The 16,519-nt window shown below is 42.7% G+C and overlaps 1 protein-coding gene across 6 annotated transcripts in view; it reads left to right on the forward strand.

The window, feature by feature from the left end:
* LOC108442970 (dnaJ homolog subfamily C member 13) overlaps positions 1-16,519 on the forward strand; it is a 99,864-nt gene that overhangs the window by 40,414 nt on the left and 42,931 nt on the right. For 4 of the 6 annotated variants that reach the window (XM_017723313.2, XM_017723308.2, XM_017723309.2 and 1 more), the window contains exons 10-21: positions 829-995; positions 1,278-1,357; positions 2,148-2,317; positions 5,349-5,448; positions 5,605-5,712; positions 8,267-8,422; positions 9,146-9,202; positions 9,285-9,406; positions 10,936-11,011; positions 11,990-12,085; positions 12,210-12,350; positions 14,932-14,949. In XM_017723313.2, the coding sequence (XP_017578802.1) occupies positions 829-995; positions 1,278-1,357; positions 2,148-2,317; positions 5,349-5,448; positions 5,605-5,712; positions 8,267-8,422; positions 9,146-9,202; positions 9,285-9,406; positions 10,936-11,011; positions 11,990-12,085; positions 12,210-12,350; positions 14,932-14,949 (1,291 nt within the window). The remainder of the gene's footprint in view (positions 1-828; positions 996-1,277; positions 1,358-2,147; positions 2,318-5,348; positions 5,449-5,604; positions 5,713-8,266; positions 8,423-9,145; positions 9,203-9,284; positions 9,407-10,935; positions 11,012-11,989; positions 12,086-12,209; positions 12,351-14,931; positions 14,950-16,519) is intronic. The other 2 variants (XM_017723311.2, XM_017723312.2) reach the window with 2 other exon arrangements.

A 16,519-nucleotide genomic window follows, 5' to 3' on the forward strand; every position in this document is an offset into this window, starting at 1 on the left:
CGTTCTTTCGGTCATTACCCAAAGCTCATGACCACAGGTGAGGGTGGGAACGTAGATCGACCAGTAAATCGAGAGCCTTGCCTTATGGCTCAGCTCTTTCTTTACCACAACAGACCGGTAAAGAGCCCGCATCACTGCTGACCCAGCACCAATCCGCCGGTCAATCTCCCGCTCCCTTGTACCATCACTCGTGAACAAGACCCCGAGATACTTGAACTCCTCCACTTGAGGCAAGAGCTCATCCCCGACCCAGAGAAGGCTCTCCACCCTTTCCCGCGTGAGAACCATGGCCTCGGATTTGGAGGTACTGATCCTCATCCCGGCCGCTTCACACTCTGCTGCAAACCGATCCAGTGAAAGCTGAAGTTCACGGCCTGATGTCCCCAATAGGACCACATCATCTGCAAACAGCAGCGATGTGACCCTGAGGTCACCAAACCGGACACCCTCCATCCCCTGACTGCGCCTAGAAATTCTATCCATAAAAATTATGAATAGAATCAAATTAAATCGTGAATCGTAATTATGTATTTGATGATTTAGCATCAATTAACATTTGATTGTGTGAGCCCTAGTTATAAGGAGTGTTTGTTTTTTGAATGAGGCAGCTACAGACATCATTTACATAGCTTTACACATCATTACACATCAGTCTTAAAGGCACAGTAACAAAAACAGTCTTTTCAGTGTTATGAGGTTAGGAAATGGTCATGTAGATTTAGTTTGGACAGTTTAGGATATTTAAATCTATAAAGATGTTATCCGTGGACAGGATTTGTGTCCTTTCGCCTGTAGTCTCTCTCCCTAACCCCCTCTCTTTTTCTGTAGGGACTCTTTGTTGGCAAGTCTGCTGGATGGCGTGAGGGCGTCTGGTAACAGGGACGTGTGTGTGAAGATGGCCCCAACCCAAAGAGGCCAGCGCTGGGGGCTTCTTAGCATGCCTGTAGATGAAGAGGTGGAGAGCCTACACCTCAGGTTCCTCGCTGCTCCACCTAGTACGTACAGCAGACTGTAAACACTCCAGCCTCACTGGTACTCAGTACGGCTGATACCACTCTACTAATAATCTCAGTAATGGTCTAGTTTACTTGACGATGTTTCTCAGTGTTTAGTCATTTCTGAGCGTTTAACAAGGGATTCAAGAAGCTTGGATGGTTCATGTGTGATATCATACAGGAGTTCAGTATTTATAATCTACAATGAGCCAAATTGATTGTTTATTGTAATATTTTGGCAGATTTAGACACGGCTTTTTTTTTTCCCCCTTTTTTTCTCAGACGGAAACTTTGCCGACGCGGTGTTCCGGTTCAATGCCAACATCTCCTACAGCGGAGTTCTGCACGCCGTCACTCAAGACGTAAGAGTTCTCAATCTGGCATCACTTAATTTTGCCTGGGTCTGTCATGGAGGAATTAAAAAAATAATAATTTTCCATATTTGCATGTTGGGACAAATGGAATTACAAGTTCTCATGGACTATGGAGACACAGCTCACCAAGAACCTTCTCAGCAGAAAATTCAAGCAAAATTACGTTTTTTTTCTTGCGAGGACTTTTAGCATCCTCAGTTTTTGTTCTGCTGCCCAGTTACTTTCAGACTGCGCTGTGTGTAGCTACAGACAGAATGTGTAGAGATGATGTCAATAAATTATTGACATATTTCTTTGAGCACATTGTTATTAAAGTTTATTCAATTCCGTCGTCTTTTTCTTTTAATAGTACACTTTTATTTTTACTTTTTAAAGGGGATCTTTTTCAAAACCTCTACATAATTATGCTGTTAAGACGTCATCAGAGCGGTTTGGTGTGAAACGCTCTGTTCTAGAGAAACTTACCAGATCAGAGCCGCTCACAGTGGTGGTGATGGGAACCAGACGTCCCTCTAAAAGCTCCTACAGAAAGTTCCTACATGAACTGGTTCTGAATTCACTGCCTGATGGCTGAGACGCTGTTTTATGAGAGTTTTGTCCTGTTAGTCCTGTCAGAGGAGGGGTACGAGCATTTTTTCAGATTATTATTACTATATTGTATTTGTGTTGTAGTCATGGCGACCCCTGGTTCCTATCACCACAGCTGTAACGAAGATGTGCTCATGTTTTACAGCTCTAGCCACGTCTTTGTATTTCTCTCTCCTGTCTTGTGTTGCAGGGTCTTTTTTCAGAGAACAAGGAGAAGCTGATCAACAATGCCATCTTGGCCTTACTGTCCCAGGATGCAGAGCTTGCAGGGCCCAATGCTGAGCTTGAGGCCCAGTTCCAGGCTATTCGGCGCCTGGTTGCCTCCAAAGCCGGCTTCCAGGCCTTCACTCAGCTCCCCAAGTACGTCAGACGGTCTCAAACTCGGGTCCTGAGGGGCTGCAGCTCCTTGGTGTTTTCCGAATTTGAATCTGGTTAATATGTTAAATATGTGTTGAAAAAGATAAAAAGGAAATGAAAAGGCTTTGAGTGTTATTTAAAATTGGCATGTAAAAGGTGAAGTGCAGATCTAAGAGCTCATTTATAGGAACATGAGAAGAAAAATCTTTTTGACCTGGATGTAAAAATCTACATTTGGAGCTCATCAAAAATCTCAGCATAGCAGCTCAATGCTGCTTCATGTTTACCCTCGATGCTTTTCCGTCGTGCTAAAAATGAAAACCAGTGAAAATAAAGTGCTGTAATGATCCATAATTATAATAATAACACGTCCCTAACTCTCATTACTGGTCCTGCGAGTGTAATTTGTTTGGGAGTCCTGAATTCATTGTCCTGTCTGCAGCTTCCCTGAGACGCTCAGCATGTTTAACCTTCAGTAGTGAAGCTCTGTAGGACGAGGAAGGGACGGCCTCCGTTCTTTCTTCTGTTTTTTTGTCCTTGTTCTTTTGTTGTTTTTCTTATTTTCCTTCTCTTTTACTGCTTCATTCCTCTGTCCATCTCTCTGCCATTGCTCTCTCTGTGCTTATGCTCTGCTCTGTCTGTCTGTGTTGGTAATGAAGCTGCTCTGTCCCTCTAAGGTCTGTTCAAGTGGCAGGACCCGAACAAAAAACGTAATTATGAGTGCATATATCTCAGCGTGTCCCTCCTCTTGTACCTCAGAGCTGCCTGCCTGTCTTTTATTGTCATCATACTTAGCATTCCTCCCCCTCATATGTCCTTTTTTAGCCACTAAGTGGGGATTAAAAAGTCAGTTAATGTAGGGCTGGGCGATACGGGTAAAAACCTTTTGGTGATAATCAATTATCTCGATATTCATTCGGTCTTTCTGAAATGGTTTTCAAGCAGAACAGCCGTAATTTTAACTGAACGGCTTTTATTAAAAGCAGTGTGTGAAGTAATGCATGGCAAAAGTGTGTTTAGAAGTAATCAAGGTTTGCTTTTCACTAAATGACAAATTATATATTATCATTCACTAATGAGCCGAAATATTGCCAGCTAAACAAGCATGGACTTCAAAGTGTCCTGTGGTGTCTGTCACCAAGATGTTAGCAGCAGGATCTGTCGGTTGTAAAATGGAGCCTTGTTCTTCCGCCACGTCCCGTTGTTTCTTGATTGGAATGAGATGGGAATGAGGAATTTGGAGGCTAGATGACACCTTGACCTCATTGTCACGTTCCTGAGCAACTTGTGCCACTGCCACCGCCATCCGGGAACACCATCGGCATGATGGGATGTACTTGATCCGCAACAGCGGTCAATATACCTGGCCGCTCACATAATGTAAAAGAGAATGGTACTGGTCGGACTGGGAGACCCCCTTCAACCACTGTATGGTGCAGTTCCGGCACTCTTGTGCTAGTGCGCTGTCCTGCGTGTGGGATGATGGTGTTATCCACTGCACTGTCCACCTGTTAAATACTACATGATCGTTTAAGGTTTCTGTTTAGCTAGTAAGCCTGAACATGCTGAGTCTCAGTTCATGAAACCTTAAAATGTGCTTAAGATCACTGCCATGTCTTCCACAGGGGTCAGGCAGCATGTGGCTCTTTCACTGCCCTCATGAGCCTGCTGAGCCTTCGGTCACCCAGTTGACACACATTTAAAACAATATCTGGTCTTAAATGCTGCAAATTCCCCAACATTTAACCCTGAAGATTGGCGCACAGACTGCTGGTCACATAGCAAAGCAGACAAGTGTCTCATCTAACTAGTAGATATTGAAAGGGCAAAGAGAAGAAAGACTTAAGACCTTAAGACCGGTGGTTGGTTAGTGTAGTGGTTAACACCTCTGCCTTCTACACTCTAGACTGGGGTTCAATCCCCGCCTGGGTAAACACCCTACACTACACCAATAAGAGTCCTTGGGCAAGACTCCTAACACCACCTTGGCCCCCCCCTGTGTAAAATGATCACATTGTAAGTCGCTCTGGATAAGAGCGTCAGCCAAAATGCCATAAATATAAATGTTAAGACAGACTTTTATAATTATCAATGAATTTGCATTTATAATCACTCCAGATGTTTTTGATGTGGTAAATCTGCAGCGAGAAACTCAAAAAAAAAGTTACGAAGCTTCTCTTGCCAGCTTCTCGATTGTTTTTCCGCTCCCCCTTAAATGGTGCACCGGTTACATTCTGGCTCTCAGGGGCTATTTAAGGTAGAACGGAAAAATTAGAAGAAGAACCTGGCGAATGAGAAGCGACTTCAGCCTGTAAAAATCGAACACCGAGAGATGTTTGACAAGAAACTGCTCTATTGTTGAGGAAAGGTTTCCTGCTGGAGATGCGAGAAAAGCAGCTATAGCTGAGCTACAGCTCAAAGCGGAGTAACGTTAGTCTGCGTTTTCATCCATACTATATTTTTTAGTTTATACTAGCACATCAGCACACACTGAGACACATTTACAGCTGAGACGGTTCCTCCGTAAACGTACATAAAATATCGCGGCTCCTACGGTGGATTGATTTGACTTTTGTTGAAAGGACAAACTGGCTCTTCTTAACATTTGAGTTGTGACCCCTGGTCTACAATGTTGTCTTGTTTTGTATCTCCAAAAAAAAAAATCATTGTAAATATATCAAAAAGACGTCGCCTAGCCCTAATTCAGCATATAATATAAATCGTTTTATTTTCCTTTCCTTCCATTTCTCTCTTTCTTTGTTGATTTATCTTTCATCCATCTACCTCTGTCTGCTCTCTGTCTCTTTTTCTCATATATCTTGACTCTTTCTCCGTGGGGTCACTGAGATGTATGAAGGGTCTGTTGTGTCTTCAGTGGATTCGATCCTGTCCAGATATGGACTCGGTCAACGGATTGCTGTGTATAACTCCATACTAATATCAGCCCAAACATGTAGAGTGATTTGTGTTGGGCCGTCATGTCTTTTGTTTATTTTTCCTCAGTTTGTTTCAAAGGTTTGTTTCTGTTTTTCAGGTTCAGAGAGAAGCTGGGTGTGAAGACTGTAAAAGCACTGAAGAGGAACAATAACGGAATAACACATGCTGCTATAGACATGCTCTGTGCCCTGATGTGTGTAAGTGTGGAACCGAGGGTGTGCGGTTCTCATCGTCCTCTCGTGACGCAATAACGTGTAATCTTTGTGAAAGCGCAGTGGCGCAACACCCAAAGGGAGTTTGTGTTAATGCGGTCGATCACCACGTTTCCATCTGCCTCTGTGTTTCTGTTTCAGCCGATGCACGACGACTACGACCTGAGGCAGGAGCAGCTGAACAAGGCATCGCTGCTCTCCTCCAAGAAGTTCCTGGAGAACCTTCTGGAAAAGTTCATCAGCAATGTGGTACGCAGTGGGTGGCTGTGGTACTGAATACTTGAGCTAATTGGATTAAAATGATGATGCAGTAAATATTAGGAAAATTCTTAGATGGTCTTGGAGCTCAGTATCGAAATTCAATACGTTTGTGGTGCCACTCAAATCACTTCAGTTCTGCGGTAACGGAGTAGAGCTGGGCGACGTGGCAAAGATGTAATATCTCAATACGTTTTCACGATACACAGTATATCACAGCATTTATTGATAAGTTGGAACGGGCAGTGTAGTGCCGTAATTAAAAAATACTATCCAAAACTATGAATCCAGTGCTTTGTTTTCAGCATTTCACACTCGGCCGCACTGAATCCAATTAAACATGATTAATTATGCTGTCTTTGTAATCAAACATGCGGTGTTTTAAGTACTTGCAGTACCAACGATATGTTCAGAAAAGATATAAATAATAAAAAAAAGAATAAATATTTTTATCTACGTTCTGTGTGAATGTTATTAACATCAGCTCTTCTTGTGCTGTAATAATTGGCATCTGCTCAAGTGAAATTATCTTAAATTTTGTTCACAAATCCAATATTTTAGTTTTAAGATGGTTGTGTTAATAAGTAAGTAATTTCAATATGCTGGCAAATAATTTTGTTTCAAGCAAAATTATTTGCCAGCGTAGTGAGATCATTTTACTTTAGAGCATTACATAAAACAAGTTTTTAAAAAAATCGTTTACATCAATCTCAACATATTAATAAAATATTAAGATAATTGTTTATTTGGTACAATTATTTGATCAGTGGTGGATGAAGTACACAAACCATGTCCTGGAGTTAAAGTAGAGACCCAAGGTAAAATATTCCTCCAGTAAAAGTAGAAGTTCCTCCCTTTAGACCTCCACTTGAGTAAAAGTACTAAAGTATTTCCCTTCAAATGTACTTAAGTATAAAGTAAAAGTACTAAAAGAGTAATTCTGGCTCTGATCTGGTCCTGTTATCATTTTTATAACCAGACTGGCTTCATGAACTCATTTCAGGTGAAAGTCCTCCAGCGTCTCTCTTGGTAAACCAGTCTTTTAATAGAACGTCATTAATTAGTGACGCTGACGTCTATTAAAATGATCAGAAGCACAAAACACTGAAGGTAAACAGTTTCCATCAGGGAGAACCGAGTGGCTCTGAAATCACTTTTTACACACAAGCAAAGTTTCAGTTTCAGATTTATTTACAACTTAGTTCCAAGTTTAAGTTGAATAAAAACTGGCTTTAAACTCAGGATCACAGATGAGCTCCTTTACTATGTTGATCTGTAGGCGTCTGTTCATAAACATAAACCAGCCCAAACTCATTTACTATAAAATGAAATGGTGTTTGTAGAAATTCAGAAAAAAGCCGCGTCAGTCTCGACTGCATATGTGGACATATTTCTATATTGAGCTCTATTTACACAAAGTTAGGTTAGTTCATCATTTATGTTGAACAGACTCTCCCAAAGTTTTACGCTGCTGCGCTGACGTTGAACCGCGTGCTGCACTGGGTCGGTATGACCAACAGGTCAAAACCAGCTCTAAACAAAGTGACCGCTGGGCCCTGATTGGTGCTCTGGCTTTGCGCTTCTTTCGTTTTGACATGTTACGTTTTTATACACACAGAAACCAAAAGGAACGACAGATTTCTCAAAATGTAGGAGGAAAAAGTCGGAGATTAGACTCTGAAATGTAGTGGAGTGAAAGGAAAAAGACGCCCAGAACGGAGAAACTTCAGTACAGATACACCAAAAATACTAAAGTACAGAAACTCATTACATTTACTCAGTTACTCAGTTACTCAGGTACTCAGTTACTGTCCAGCACTGAATTTGATACAGTGTCAAAAAACATACTCAGTCAGACTCAGAGAGAATAATGACGATTCCAAGAATTATTCATAGGTTCTTTGCCTGGCTAAACAGTTTGTCTCTATGATGAAGAACCTATGGATCTTAAAAGAACCACTTTTACATGGCTCAACACCTAAAAGTGTTCTGCTTTTTCTGAGAAAAAGAATCCTTGTTACACTCTTAAAATTATGGTTCTTTAGAAACCATCAGCCTTGAACACCCAAGGGTTCTTTGAATTGTCGAAGGGTTCTTCAGAATGTGTTGTAGATTATTCTATATAGAATAAGATGCTATATAGAGTCATTTTGAAAAGGGTTCTATATAGAACCATTTACAGCTCTTTCATCAGTCTGAGGAACCTTTTCACGATGTAAAGAAACATGCAGATCATGCAGAGGGTTCTCTGGATGTTCATGGTTTTATGTAGAACCCTTGAAGAACCGTAATTTTTAGGAGTGTAGTGTTATATAGAACCAGTTTTGCTGAGAGCGTAGACATCATATTGAACTTATAATCCAAAAATACAGAATTATTGATTTTGGTACCTTTTGGTAGTGAAAATTGATCCGTGATCAACGCTGTAATGTTCCTGTTGGTATGTAATATGTGGCGTAGCTCCATTCATCTCTCTTTCGTGTGGTCTTCTCCCTCTGTCTTCACCTATTCTTGTCCTCCTTCGCTCCGTCCCTTTGCTTCCCAGGACCATGGCACAGGTGCTTTAGTCATCAGTGCACTTCTCGACTTCTTGACCTTTGCCCTGTGCGCGCCCTACAGTGAAACGACTGAAGGTCAGCAGTTCGACATGCTGCTGGAGATGGTGGCCTCCAACGGAAGAACACTCTTCAAGCTCTTTCAGGTCAGTGAGCAAACAAGGAACGCTAACAGTATTCAGTAGATTTCTAATTCTGCATTTGCGCTTATTATACTGAGTTTATGGCTGCGTTCACACTGCAGGTAAAAGTGGCCCAGATCCGATTTTTGTTTTATTTTTTTTTCTCACCAAATCCGATTTTTTTTTTTACCAAATCCGATTTTTTTTTTTTTTTTTACCAAATCCGATTTTTTTTTACCAAATCCGATTTTTTTTTTTTTTTTTTTACCAAATCCGATTTTTTTTTTACCAAATCCGATTTTTTTTTTTTTTTTTACCATATCCAAAATTCTTTTTTTTTTTTTTTTTTTTCTCACCAAATCCGATTTTTTTTTTACCAAATCCGATTTTTTTTTTTTTTTTTTTACCAAATCCGATTTTTTTTTTTTTTTTTTTTTTACCATATCCAAAATTCTTTTTTTTTTTTTTTTTTTTACCAAATCCGATTTTTTTTTTTTACCAAATTCTTTTTTTTTTTTTTTTTTTTTTTTTTTTTTTTTTTTTTTTTTTTTTTTTACCAGTCGCATTACCGCAGATCGGATACTGATCAACACTGATTGATTAGTCAGATTGACTCTCAGATTCAGGGAGACACGCGTCTGTGTCACACACCGAGAAAAAGCTCAGACTGGGGCCACTTTTATCTGCTGTGTGAGCAAAGCCTGATGTTGGTCTGACGTTTTTATGCTTGCGTCTCTCGTTCTGCAGCATCCCTCCATGGCTATAGTGAAGGGGGCTGGGCTGGTTATGAAGGCCATCATTGAGGTGAGATTGCATTCCTCTGCGGACTTTTAGGTTTGTTGTGCTTTCGATTGGTGTGTGCATATATATATGTGCTTGTGTTCAGGAGGGTGATAAGGAAATAGCCACCAAGATGCAGGATTTGGCGTTGAGTGAAGGTGCCTTACCCCGACATCTCCACACTTCAATGTTCACAGTCAGCGCTGACCAGAGGATGCTGACCAACAGGTGAGAAACAGCCCATGCATGTTCTCATACCTGCGTCCAGACCACATCTTTAAAGCCAGGCGTACGCTGTGATTTTAGAAATCGTGCTCTTTGGTGACTCACACTGTTGGCCCGTCGTGTCTGGACAAAAGCGGCGATTTATGTTCTTACTGTGTATGAAAGAGCTGCTTCTGGCTGACATGAGGTGACATGGGTGCTCATGCTGCACGGGGCATGCGGCCCCTACGGTCAGCTCTGTCTGCGGAAAGTTATCAATAAATCCGTTTCATTCAAGTCAACGCGTTGCACTTCTGAGTCCCAAGCAAAAACATTGGCGGAATCTCAAATGACTCCTTGCTCCCTATGTAGTGTAGGAATTAAAACAGTGGCTCCTGCACCCAAACAGTGCATTATGTGTCTTATAAACAGCCATTTGGGATTCAGCCATGTGTACACAAACCCATACAGGACAAACAGTGCACTGTTTTAGTGTGTAAGCCAGAAATTACACAAGAAATTCAGTTGGGAAATTCATTGCTACAGCAGCAAAGGGAGAGCAAGGCACTCTAGAAAAGAAGTAACAACAATAGAATTAACAAAGGCGTTAACCTTATTAGTTACTTAAGTTACATTTATTACAGTATAGACAATTTATATAACACTAAAGACAAAAAATGAGATAAAAATATGAACTCTATGCTTCTCACAAAGTCTATTCACAAGGATTAACTATATAAACACTCTGTAAGGATATTTTACCTGAATTGCACATGAAGTATTAGATTATCTTGCGCATGGGAATGATGATGAATTAACAATATAAACATTATAAATAGAAAAAGCAAAAAAATCTGCGCTATAGAGATTTTGGAGTATTGATTATATTGCGTGCATGTATTGTGATTGAGTCACAGCTTACCTTCTGTAGGTGTGTGAGGTCTAATGGGGGGTGGTGGGGTTTCTACTCGGAGCCGTTCTGGTTGTTCATTCTAACAGCAGCAGGAAGGAACGACCTGTGATAGCGCTCCTTCACACACTTGGCGTTTACGAAGGAGGGGCGTTTGAGATTTACCCACTGACAAACCGCTACAACAGCTTTGCTGGCTTGTACCACACTGTGCACTGAAACCAAAGACCAGGTGGTCCACAGACTGTTTTACAAAGACACTAAAAATGACCATATTTCTGTTTATACCTCACATTTCAGTTCAGTCGGACGGTTTATGTGCACATTGGTACCACAAATGTCGTCTTTCTCGCCTCGTTAATGTGTGTTCATCCACGTAGGGTTGGTGGTTGTGATTGTAAGTGTGACTTTGAGAAATCGGTCTGTGATATCCGCTCAAACTGAGACCAGCGGCGCCTCACGCTGCACGGCAAACGACAGCCGATGAAGCTGAAACTCGGCCCGGTCATGATATTCAGTCTAAATCGTGCGTAATAACGGGCTAAAATCTCACAGCGTATGCTTGGCGTAACACACCTGAGTCAGCTGATGTATAGCTTGATAATGACCTGATGAGCTGTGGGCTGTCACTCTTGTCTTGTAGACAGCTGAGTCGGCACCTAGTGGGTTTGTGGACTGCGGAGAACCCCATCGCCATGAACCTGCTGAAGAGAATCCTGGTGAGAATCCACAGCAGCAGCTGTTCTGTATTAATTAATTAATTGATTTGGGCTTCTGAACAAGGGCTGCGGCTGTATGAGTGGTGGGGAATTTCGGATCAGCTCAGCTCGCTCGAACCCTCAGCTAAGGTGGTACCAAAAAAGTTCTGGGTACCAGGTACTAACTTGCCTAATTGAAAGCCAAAATAGGTGAGTCGAGTCGAGTTGAGCCGGTACCTTGCAGTGAATAAGTGCCTCAAGAGCTTTGAATCGGGCACGTTTGATCAAGGGCTCGACTGATATAAACGTAAAATTATATCGGCCGATAAAATCTGTATTTGAACTTGTTGCCGCCCCTAAAATTGGTATCGACATTTTAAAATTTTAGAGTTTAATTTTATGCTCCAGTAGTTTTAGTTAGACTTTGCTTTATTGACTGATATGATTGTCACTTCTCAATTGCCACACTCCTTAATCTCAAAAGAAACAGCAGCCTTAGTTAAAGTTATTGCCCTTGACCCAAGGTAGCCGGAATGCCTTGAGCTTGTGTTTTCTAATTATCACCTTTTATTTTCCAGCAGTTCTCTTCACAAAAAGAGTTGTTGTTTTATGTTATGACGTTATTATCATGCGAGAGGTTCGGTATCGTGGCGTTTTGTTTTTTGGTAATACCGTGATGGCATTTTTATGTTCAGATTCACCAAATTCAGCCTCTGTTGTCGTATAATTATACAGAGCGCCTTTTATTGAGCTGCCCAGCGGCACATCGGAACGCCATCAGCAAAGTTTTAAGTCAGTACTGGTGAAACTGCTGGCCGCTAATATCGGTGGCTCTAGTTTGACCATCAGAATCGCCAAACGATGCACGAAGACCACTGTGTAGCTCAAACTGTTGACTTTTTTCTGTCTGTGTCTCATTTTTCTTATCTTTCTTTGTTTCTATCTGCTCTCATCCTTTCCTGTGTTCTCTCTTGCTCTTTGTCTTTATCCCTCCTCCAGCCAACTGGTCTCCTGGCGTATCTGGACAGTTCTGACCCAGTACCAGAGAAAGACGTGGACAGGATGCACATCCGCGACAACCTAAAGATCGCCGCAGTAACGTCGACGCTTTCCATTTCTTTACTTTTAGATCCTTATTAGTTCTTCATGGTCAGTAGTTCCTTGTTCTAATATATAATGAAGTGCTCTTCTTTTCTCCGTCCTCCGTCTGTCCACGCAGGACCAGTTTGGACGGACGAAGGTACCGGAATGGCAGCGAATAGCAGGGAAGGCCGCAAAGGAGGTGGAGAAATTTGCCAAAGAGAAGGCCGACCTGGTGCTCATGCACTGGAGAGACAAGATGGGCATCGCGCAAAAGGAGGTGAGCTGTGTTTTGGCTGTTTGTGAACGCTCGGCTTCTTCTGTCCCTGTGGCCTGGTTTCAGTCCCGTCACCTTCTCATGCTTTTTTCCTCCATGAGGAGGACCAGAGCTCATAACGCCACCCCAACAAACACACGTTTTCAAATGGTTGGTATCTTTAGAAGATCCAGGAAAAATAGCCAAGAAGCCTGATTAGCCAGGTCTCCAGTTTCCTTCAACTCTAGCAATGAGATCCAGGGCTTGTTAGAAAGGACACGTCATGCTCTGCTGGCCTGTCGAGCTTGGCTTCGTTTTACCGTTTCTCTGCTGTTCTACGGAGCTTCAAACATCAGATATTGAGCGTCCTTATCTCTGGTTTCCCAGACATGTGTGATTAGAGAGGGGGCGTGATGCCCTGTGATTTTGGTGCTAAAGAACTCTTGAAGTGAGAGTCATAAACTCTCAAAGAACCCTTTGCATGCGTAAGTGGTTCTTCGTATCATGAGAGTTCTTCAGATTGATGGAGAATGTGCTATAGATGATTCTGTATAGAGCCTTTTTGAAAAGGGTTCTGTATAGCACTCAAAAGGGTTCTTCTATTGTAACAAGCTTGACATTGTAACAACAGAAGAACCCTTTTTGCTGTTAAGGAACCATGTTTTGTTAGTATGAAAAAAACACTTTGATCATTCAAAGGGTTCTTTAACTATTCGTGGTTCTTATATCATTTTCTTTGCTGAAGAACCCTTTCAGAACCCATTTCTAAGAGTGTAGTTACGATTTTTATTTATAGTCACATGACCTACCATAGCTGTATAAAGCAGGTCTGTATGTGTGTCATTGCATCCTCATCACTTTAAATGGTATCTCCTGAATCCGGTGCTTGAAACCAGGCCCAGCTGTAGTGCTGCTCTGCGCCCTGCTGGTGTTTGTTGGTACTGCAGCAGCGCACTGCTGGGCTCCTTTGGCTGTGCTACTGCATCTTCGGCTTGTCTAGTGGTTGGGTGGTTGGGTGTTTGCTGCGTTGAGACGACTTCAGTTGCTTTGTGGTTTTGGCTTTTGTTCTAGTGTTTGATCTGCCGTCTTTGCTTCATTTAGCTTGTCTTCACACGTTTTCGAGGGCAGCTCTTTGGTAATGTTGCCCTCACTGGACACTGCATTCGCAAGTTAAGTCACTAATAACCAGTGCATGAGCAGAACACCCTTCTCGCACTTTTCCATGTCCACTCGTCACGTTCCCTCAGACCTTCACAGTGCCTCCTGTTACACACTTACACCTTCAGTGGCAGATGGGGATTTGTATAGTTCAGCCAGTTAGCAATATAAATTATTTGGTTTACATTTATCAAGAAAAAAGTCATCGTAAAGACTTCTGTGCCAGTATCGAGGCACTGTGGATACTAGGGGTTGCATAGACTAGTCGGCTTGTCAGCTTTACTGCTTGAGGATGGCGTTTTAATCTCGATGCTGACGAGTCGCTGATCATGTGATTATGACACTAACAATATAGACGCTTCAGAGAAGACAGCAGGTGAGGAGCCTGGAGATTTTGGCATCTGCATCTCCGGTTTACTGAAGGCTGGCAGTGTCATCCAGGTCTCCATACAAAGGACACTCTACTGACCTGTGGAGTTTGACTTTGCTCCATCACTTTTCCGCTGATAGACAAGGCTTCAAAGATCAGATCTTAAACGTCGTTAACAATAATAATAATAGTATGCGTGATTCCAGAGTCTGTATCTCTGGAATCCTGAAGGACAGCAAAGTGATCCAGGGCTCGCTTGTTATATTATTTCTTGTTCTTATTGCTTTTATTTTCGTGTGCTAAATCCCTCAGTCTGTCTGGATCTTCGCTGTGGGTGAGCGTCTTGGAAAAGCCTCCATAGATGCGCTCAAGGGTAAAAATGTGTAAGATTTTGGGGTCTGGAATCTGCAGTTCCCTAAAGGCTAGCAATGCGATCCAGAGCCTGTTGGAAAGGCTGCGTCACACCGTACTGACCTGTGGAATTTGGCTTCATTCTGTCATTTCTCCGCCGATCTGCAGTGCTTCAAAGATCAGCTACTGAACGCCGTTATATACGTTTTCCTGAAGGCTTCGGTAAAGTCTGAAGCTGGGCACTCCACTGAAGGCTGGCAAAGTGATCCAGGGCTTGTCGGAAAAGGGCTTGCCGTGCTATATTGACCGGTGGAGGTCGGCTTCGTCACTTATATTAAATGCCGCAATTTTTAAAGTCACTTGTTGGGGAAGATTCCCTTGTCCTGTAGGTTTATTCATGACGACATCAGCGATAGGCCAATGTCCACCCGTGCGCCCCCTAGTGGACATGAGATCACTGAGTGCAAATAAATACACAGAAGCATATTGATTTTATTCTCTTCCAAGCTTTTTAATCAGCCTGCAGTGTCACGCACTTGCCACCAAAAAGCCACCTACTTACAATCAAAGTGAAAATGCTGAAACTGATTTATATACTTACTGAAATTTCACCATCATTGTTTGAATTGTGATTGGCTGACCTCAGGACCAATAATCTCTCTGTTATTTCTGCCCCATCCATGCCCCCTGCCCCTTATTGTGGTTTTCTGCTGTCAATCAATGCAGCAGGACAGGAATAACCTGGTGAGTAGAACTGACCAATGGAATGCCTCCACCTCTCTTGGGCCCCTCCCACTCACTGTCATACATTTGGATTCATGTAACATACAGTGTTGGGTTCTCCCGTCATTGTTAATCCCACTGAGTGTTGGAGTCTTTGTGTTGTGGTTGGGTTCTTTTACATATGTGTGTTTGTATTGAACAGGGCTGTCATTCACCTTTCTGTTAGAATTACATCATTAATGGTACTTTTTCAGCATCTTTATTGTTTATGGGGTGTCGAGTATCTACACGCAGTTTGATTTTTATTTTTGTCATTATTCCATGTCATTTTTATTTTCCCATAAATCCATATATTTTCAATGTAGTGGTGTCATCTGCTTTAACTAGGGGTGTAACGATTCTCCAAATCCATGTTTTGGTACAGACGTCGATTTTTGAGCCACAGTTTGGTTTATACACTATATTTCCAAAAGTATTCGCTCGTCTGGCTTCACACGCATATGAAGTTGAGTGGCATCCCATTCTTAATCCATAGGGTTTAATATGATGTCGGCCCACCCTTTGCAGCTATAACAGCTTCAGCTCTTCTGGGAAGGCTTTCCACAAGGGTTATTTTTGACCGTTCTTCCAGAAGCGCCTTTGTGAGGTCAGACACTGATGTTGGACGAGAAGGCCTGGCTCACAGTCTCCGCTCTAATTCAGCCCAAAGGTGTTCTATGGGGTTGAGGTCAGGACTCTGTGCAGGCCAGTCAAGTTCTTCCACACCAAACTGGCTCATCCACGTCTTTATGGACCTGCTTTGTGCACTGGTGTGCAGTCATGTTGGAGCAGGAAGGGGCCGTCCCCAAACTGTTCCCACAAAGTTGGGAGAAGGAAATTGTCCAAAATCTCTTGGAGCTGAAGCTTTAAGAGTTCCTTTCACTGGAACTAAGGCGCCGAGCCCAACTCCTGAAAAACACCCCCACACCATGATCCCCCCTCCACCAAACTTTACACTCGGCACAATGCAGTCAGACAAGTACCGTCTCCTGGCAACCGCTAAACTCAGACTCGTCCATCGGATTTCCAGATGGAGAAGCGTGATTGGTCACTCCAGAGAACACGTCTCCACTGCTCTAGAGTCCAGTGGCGGCGCTTTACTCCACTGCATTCCACGCTTTGCATTGCGCTTGGTGATGTAAGGCTTGGATGCAGCAGCTCGGCCATGGAAACCCATTCCATGAAGCTCTCTACGCTGTTCTTGAGCTGATCTGAAGGCCACATGAAGTTTGGAGGTCTGTAGTGATTGACTCTGCAGAAAGTCGGTGACCTCTGCGCACTGTGCCCCTCAGCATCCGCTGACCGCTCTGTCATTTTACGTGGCCGACCACTTCGTGGCTGAGTTGCTGTCGTTCCCAATCGCTTCCACTTTGTTATAATCCCACTGACAGTGGACTGTGGAATATTTAGTAGTGAGGAAATTTCACGACCGATCACGGCACCACGCTGGAATTCACTGAGCTCCTGAGAGCGACCCATTCTTTCACTAATGTCTGTAGAAGCAGTCTGCAGGCCTAGGGGCTCGGCTTTATACACCTGTGGCCACGGAAGT

Source organism: Pygocentrus nattereri, chromosome 24 (genome assembly GCF_015220715.1).
Source record: "Pygocentrus nattereri isolate fPygNat1 chromosome 24, fPygNat1.pri, whole genome shotgun sequence".
In the NCBI taxonomy this organism is placed as follows: Eukaryota; Metazoa; Chordata; class Actinopteri; order Characiformes; family Serrasalmidae; genus Pygocentrus; species Pygocentrus nattereri.